The sequence below is a fragment of the Chrysochloris asiatica genome, unplaced genomic scaffold (genome assembly GCF_000296735.1).
Source record: "Chrysochloris asiatica unplaced genomic scaffold, ChrAsi1.0 scaffold00154, whole genome shotgun sequence".
Taxonomy (NCBI): Eukaryota; Metazoa; Chordata; class Mammalia; order Afrosoricida; family Chrysochloridae; genus Chrysochloris; species Chrysochloris asiatica.
In genome coordinates, this window is record NW_006408672.1 from 4,649,600 (window position 1) to 4,657,169 (window position 7,570).

The 7,570-nt window shown below is 43.8% G+C and overlaps 1 protein-coding gene across 2 annotated transcripts in view; it reads right to left on the reverse strand.

The window, feature by feature from the left end:
- The window catches only part of BACE2 (beta-site APP-cleaving enzyme 2), a 163,837-nt gene that overhangs the window by 78,244 nt on the left and 78,023 nt on the right, over positions 1-7,570 (reverse strand). For both annotated transcript variants that reach the window (XM_006870834.1, XM_006870835.1), the window contains exon 2: positions 4,360-4,448. In XM_006870834.1, coding sequence (XP_006870896.1) covers positions 4,360-4,448 — 89 coding nt within the window. The remainder of the gene's footprint in view (positions 1-4,359; positions 4,449-7,570) is intronic.

Here is a 7,570-nt window from a genome sequence, read left to right on the forward strand (position 1 = left end):
GCGCACTACCTGGTCCTGTACTGTCCCCATGACAGGGAGCTGCTCAGACCATTGTGACAGACAGGGCTTTCCCTGGCTGCCATTCACAAGTAGATGGCTAGGCTTTTCTTACTAGTCAATCTGAGTCTGGAGGCTCCACTGAAACCTGGTCAGCATCACAGCAACACGCAAGCCTCCATCCACAGATGGTTGGTGGCTACGCTTCAAGTGCACTGGCCAGGAATGAAATCCAAGTCCCCTGAACTGCCATTGTTTGTAGTTAGGTGTCATGGAATCGGTTCATATCAACCCTCTGCACAACAGAATGAAACACTGCCTGGCTCTGTGTCGTCCTCACAGTTGTTATTACCTTGGACACCATAGCTGCTGCCACTGTGTCAATCTACCTCTTTGGGGTCTTCCTCTTTTTCAATAACCCTTCACTTAACAAAACATGATGTCCTTCTCCAAGGACTGGTCCCTTCTGATAATATGTCCAAAGTATGAGAGACATATCCCCCCACATCCTGGTTTCTGAGGATCATTATGGTTGTATTTCTTCCAACACATATTTGCTTGTTCTTCGGGCAGACCATGGTACTTTTAATATTCTTCTCCAACACCATAATTCAAACACATGATTCTTCTACGATCTTCCTTATTCATTGTCCAACTTTCAACATGCATATGAAGCTATTGAAAATACCATCGCTTCCAAAAACCCTGTGGAATACAGTTCTACTCTGACACACATGGATTGGCTCTCCATGAATTGGGGTTGATTCCATGGCAACTGGTTGGTTGGTGTCTAGTTATTGATGGAGCAGCACTAGGGATGTCCTGCAATATGTGGGTCATTTGTACAGAATGAAGAATTGCTCCATGTCCTAAATCACTTTCCAAAGTCCCTGTGAATGATCATGTAAGCATGGACTGTGCCACCATTTTACCTATTTTTTAACAGAGTAATATTTACATAGTTTTAATACACATAGAATTTTCCAGGAATGCAACTACTGGGTAAACTGAGGGAAGATGATACTTCACTTTTGGAGGACTTCATCAAGCTTCTTTGCTATTTTTGGCCTATCACTGCCCTGGTTGTTGAAGTCTAATTCAATTGGCTTTAATCTATTTGCACTGGGGACTGCCCTGCCTGTGTTGATTCTCACAATACAGCCTTGAACACCCCCTTATTTCACAGGTCTCCTAGAGTTGTCACACCAAAGTGTTTACCTGTTGTTTACGTGTCGGTTTCTAAGCAAGGGTTGGTGAGTTTAAACCCCCATCTTATAGTAAGAAGCCCAATTCTTATCCTACAGAACCACCTCAAGTTTGGGGACCCTGAGGTACCTACTATCTCTGTATAAATTATTCTGCTTTTATTTTCCATATATTCCATCAGAGATGTCCCTAGATGGAACATGATTAAGAACACGACTACACACAAAAAAGTCAGAAGTTCAAGTCCACCCAGAGGCACCTCAGAAGCAAGGCCTGGAGATCTACTTTGAAAACATCAGCCATGGAAATCTCAGTGGAGCAGAGTTCAGATACACGTGGGGTTGTTACAAGTCACAGTAGACTCCCTGGTAACTGATTTTATCAGGGCATTTTAAATATGCTTGTGACTGCGTAAGACACATTTTCTTTGAAAACAGATGTTGTTAACTGCCACTGAGTCCGTTCTGAGTCCTGGCATCCCTATATGCCACAGAGGAGAACTGCTGCACTTAATTTTCTTAGTTGTAATCTTTACAGAAGCAGTTTTCCAGACCTTCTCTTCTGTGGAGATGCTAGGTGGGTTTCAACTGGCAACCTTTGAGTTAGCAACCAATCACAAATCACTTGCACCACCCTACCCAGGCTGCTCAACAGGACACTTTAAAATTGCATTCAGTTTTGTGAAGTTCCATCAAATCAGTTCAGACTCATAGAGACTCAATGCACAACAGAATGAAACACAGTTTGGTCCTGAACTAGCCTCACCATTGTTATGTTTGAGTCCATTGTTGTGAATCTAGGCAAATTGTATCATCTTTGCATTTCATTTCAGGGCATTAGAAAGCAATTGTTAGAAAAAGGGGATACTGGGGCTGAAGGCTATAAAGAATGGCTGACTTTGAAGCTTGAAGTCAGGCTGGGTTCTTGGCTTCCTGGATCTGGACCAATTCCACATCTGCTCCATGATGAACCAGTCCAGAATGAGAAATAGGGGGCAGAGCATTTGTTTTCTTTCTTTCTTTTTAAAGCTTTCATTGTAAATTGGGTGAAGGTTTACAGAGCTGATCAGTTTTCCAGTCAACAATCCATACGCATTTTGTTTCATTGCCCATAGTTTTCACAATGACACATCCTACTTCCTCCCTGTGTTTCCTGTTTCCAGTCCTCCTTCTTTGCTAACGTGAACTTGGTCCTGAGGTAAATGCTGCCCTTCTGGTTGATTATTCTCAGGTTGTGCATAGCTCCCTAGTGTTTGTTGTTGTTGTTAAGTGCCATCGAGTAGTGACCCTTATAGTGTTTCCAAAGATCGGCTGGTGAGTTTGAGTTGCCGAGCTTGTGGTTCAAACCGATCCTGTAATCCAGTGCTTATCCTACAGTGCCCCACACCAGGACTCCTCCCTAGTGTAACTGTTGTTGCCTTTATAGACCTACCGTAGTGCTTGGCTAGGGCAGAGAGGGTGGAAGAACCACCAACCTGAATGGGAAATGACAAAGGACAGCAGGAACATCATAACCCAGCCCCTCTCTCCTACCCGTCTCTCCCCAAAGCCATCCCCGTCTTCAATGGCGCCTCTGGGTGAGTTTGAATTGCCAGCCTTCAGTTAGTAGTCAGATGTTTAACCCTTTGAGCCACCCAGGAACTCCTACAAAAGTACATAAAGGCAACGTAGTTACACACACACATCTGTGGTTAATAACAGCAAGTTCCAGCCACATAATAGTCTTTTCCATCATACAGCAACCAGTATGTATGGGTCAGGAGTTTTCATTCTGGAATATCAACAATGAAGCTTACCAACCATATTTTTCTGCATTCCACAAGCCACCACCACTCCCCTCAAAGCAGCTGCAGTGCACACAGCGGAGATCACTGCAGCAAGCAGAGGGCTGGGCCTTCCAGCCTGTCAACTTGCTTTACTAGATTAGCCTGGCATGTTCTGAACCAACACCTCCTCCTTTCTCCCCCCACCGCCTCTCTAGTCCCCACCTTCCTTCCCCAGTTGGAGCACATTTCCTGGAACAAAAGAGTGTAGTTGAGGAAACTGAGATGGAAACGGCATGAAAAGGATTCATAGTAGAGAGATTTGAAGTGACACTTTTGAGTCTGGAGGGCTTATGACCCTAAGAAGCTAACCACTACATGTCTGCATGTATGTCTATTGAAATTGTCCATTTTAGGGCTATCAGTGAACAACATCAAAGCAGCTACAGGTACCCACATCAAGGAAGTGACTCTGGACACCACAAAATTCCCCTCTGCAGAAGAGTCATGGATTTCTCTCCCCAGAAAATGACCCTGCACAGAAATGATTTTCACAAACCACATCTTAAACCTCTATTCAACTGTTGTTGTTGTGTGTCTTCAAGTCAATTCCTTAGTGATTGTGTAGGACTGAGAAGAACTGGCCCATGGGTTTCCCACACTGTAATCTTTACAGAAACTGTCAGAGCTTTTCTCCTGCAGAGCTGCTCGTGGGTTCAAACTGGCAATCTTTCATTTAGCCACCTCAACCACTGCACCACCAGGGTTCCTACCTACTGAATTCCATAAGGGCAATGCAAAAGAGGTCTGTGCATCTCTCCCTGGCTGGGGGACTAGCCCCACGCACCTGCCAGGGAACTCTCACATTTTCTCCATCTGCCTGAATCCACCAGGACTAGCGACTCGTTACCAGGTGTCACCAAGTGAATTCTGATTCACACATCTCTGTGCATGTTAGAGTAGAATTATGTTCCTTAGGGTTTTCGATGACTGATTTTTCAGAAGTTGATCTCTATGCCTTTCTTCCTTGGGTGGGCTACAACGGTCTAGAGGGGCTGGGAAAAGCATCACAGGTTCAGCTTGCAGATCCTGTATTATTGCATGAGCTGTGTGTGACTTCAAGTTTGTACAGTGACTCTCATGTAAATACCTGCAGGCGACTAGGACGATTCTCTGAAGTCCCCTGGAATAAATATAAACATACACCTACACCTACACACACACACACTCCATACATACACACCACACTATACACAATCACAGACACACGCATTCTCCCAATCTTAGAACAACACAGTCGTATGTGTTTTCCTCCCATCCATTCATTTTAAAGAAGAGTTCGTTCAATTGGAGCCTCCAATCCAGCCACTTCAAGCTCTTGATGCATCACTTACCTCTCGGTGTCAAAGTATGAGTCTATGTAAGAATGTGGGGCCCCCGCCACAGCGAAGTTACTGCTTCCAGTGTCAACGAGGATCTGCAGCTTTTATTTAAAAGAGAAAAAAATAGAAACCATTCAGTTAGCTGAAAAGGCTAAAATGCTCTTGAAAAAGTCTTTAAAAACTAAGTACCAAGAACAAGTTACCAGTTAGAAGGAACTTATACCAAATAGGAAAAATCAATCAGCTGCTAAAGAATTGAAATCTAAACACAGTACATTATTAAGAAGCTTGCATTAAGGAAAGTAAAACTGTTTTACTTTAGAAACACATTGAGCTTGTATCTGCTCACAAAAATTTCAAAAGAAAATAAATTCCGTTAAATAACCAAGGATTTTTTTTTTTAAGTCACTGTTAATTGCTAAAAAGTCCTTTCTTAATTTTGGGATTTACCCCCTGGGTATTTAAATCTCTCTTTTTAAAAAAAAAAAAAAAATCTGTTAGCTGCTATCTGTCAAATCATGGTGATCCCAACAGAACTAATCTTTTCCCTGTCCTGTGCTGTCCCCATGACTAATTGTGGATTGGACCACTGTGATCCATACAGGGTTTTCATCGACTAATATTCAGACCTGACTAATATTCAGGTATTTCTTCCTAGTCTTAGTTTGGGAACACCACTGAAATCTATTTAGTACCAGAGCAACACATAAGCCTGCTCAAGACAGATGGGTGATGCTTGTACATGATGGTGCACTGGCCAGGAATCAAAACCACAGCCCCTCCTTTTTATCTGGTTGATGTTAGGTGCCATTGAGTCAGTTCTGAGTACTGGCAACCTTATGCATAACAGAATCAAACACTACCCAGTCCTGACCGTTTTCACAGTTATTGTTATGTTTGAGTCCACTATTGTTGTCACCATGACAATCCATCTTGTTGAGGTCTTCCTCTTTTTCTCTGGCCCTCCACTTTTCCAACTTTGATACCTACTGTTGTTGTAATAAAGTGCCATTGAGTTGATTCTGACCCATAGCGACCCTGTGTAGGGTTTCCAAGAAGCAGCTGGTGAGCTTGAACTACCGACAATGCAGTTCAAGCGGCTTTGCAGTCTGACACATTAGTCCACAGTGCCACACCAGAACTCCTTGATAACTACCTACCTAACTATAAATTTTACCTATTGTCTGGCAGTATCATCCTTGCATTAAAGAAGATGAGATGAATGCACCTAAATCTTCAGGAATACCTGCTCTTCCCCAGCCTCTCAGTATGTGAATACTGTTGTTTTTATGTTCTCAACGTTTAACATACCTCCCATAGTTTAGACTTTGTTCTGTGAGGAAATCATCTCTCTCTCACACACACCCACTAGTTCTTGAATATAGATTTCTTCACCCAACACTCAGAGGACTAGAATTTTTTTTTTTTATGTGGGTTTACATGGGAGAACATCAGTTTTACATTCATCCTATTGTATTTTGTTTCATTGCAATGATTACATTCCCCTCCATGCATCATCAAATAACCAAAGGGTACACTCCACAGGCCCGCTCCCTAGTCATCAGCACACATCCCCTCTCCCTCTCTGAGTCCAGTGTCTCCAGCCGCTCCATGTGTCCACATCATCTTCTCTGTCTCCATCCCTGGAGTCTCTGCCTCTTTGGGTAGGGTCATACTCTCAGCAATTCTCATTTGATGGTTCCAGGGACCTTAGCTCCTGGGCTGCAAAATCAATCATTACCCTTCTTTTGTCAAAAAACATCTACCTCTACATTTCCGACCCTCACAGTCAGTTCTGAGGGCAATTATTCACTATTGTACCACAAGAGTCTTATCCCCATTTCCTTTCGCCAGCCCGGTCCCAACAGATTGGAAATCATTCAGTGGAGGGTCTACCTACTCCTGCCCCGTCTGGAACTAGACTCCCTCTTGAAAGCTTGTTTGTAAGCCAGTCAATTCTTGCCTTTATCCCCCCAATTTGGGAAGCAGCTTTGTTCAAGCTGCTTATCCCTGCCTGTCAACCCTGTTTACTGAGGGGGTGGGAGTGATCCTTGCTGTAAAGATTTGTTCCCTTTGTTGTGCTATGACTGACATCCATATGTATAGGTAAAGTTCATCAAATTGTAGTGGGTTACTCTTTTTTTTTTTCTTCTCTCTTCTTTCTTCTTCTAGTGGAGTTCTGATCATTCAGCCATAAAAGCCAGGTCAAGTGGGTGCTATCTGCAAGAATGGGTGTTCTTGTGCATCTCCCCTCACTTCATATCACCTGAATGCTTCACTCTCTGCTCTAGTCCTCTGTGGTCATGTCACTGCCTCTGGGTCCAGGAGTCCCCAAGTCTTGCCTTACTGCTGGCCACCCAGGTCTCCGCCCGGGTTCACAGGAATCTATTAAATATGGTCGGACTTAGATCCCAACTTCATTACTGTTTTTTCCCCCTCCCCCTTATAAATGACCAACGGCAGCCAGACCACATGCCTGCTTGTGTATTCCCCTTGAGTCTTAGACTTGGAAGGGAGTTTGCTCTGAGGGGATCCAACTACTTGCCTTGATGGCTCCCGGGTGAACAGCTTCCTAGTTCTTGTAGTAATCAATTAGACTGCAATGATTGTTTCTGATTTTTCCTGCTCGCCTTTCTTCATGAAGTATCTTCTGTTCTTCTAGCTACTCCCGGATGATCTACTCATATTTTCCAGTGGAAATTTCCCACCTTAGACAATTCTGGATGGGGTTCTGGTTTCCACCTATGGTCTTATGCAATGTAAAAGCTCCATAAAAGGCCTCTTTCACTGGGCAACTTCTAGCCCCCTTTAAGGCATTCTAATCTGTTATAGGATGAAGACCGATTTATACCCTTTCTATGGTGATGTTTCTTGCTATTCCTTATTCCCCACCTCAAGTGTCTATTTCACAATGGTAGGCAAAGGAAACCAAGATTCAAAAGACAGCGAAGCACCTTAACATTATTCCCCTTTTACCCATTCAAACCATGTCTCAATCCCTGTATCCCAGAGCCCTGATGCTCGAAGATTGTGCATACATCATTTACCTCTGTCCCACTTAGCCCATGCGAACCTGCCTAATTGTTCTCCCATCCACCTTGTTCTTCCATTCCCCTCTCCCTTCTTGTATATTGCCCGCACATCCCACAGCACCCAAGCTATCCTGTGTCTATTCCCTACCCTGTGCTCTATCTTCCCCTCCCCCTCACTCCCCTCCTTTCAT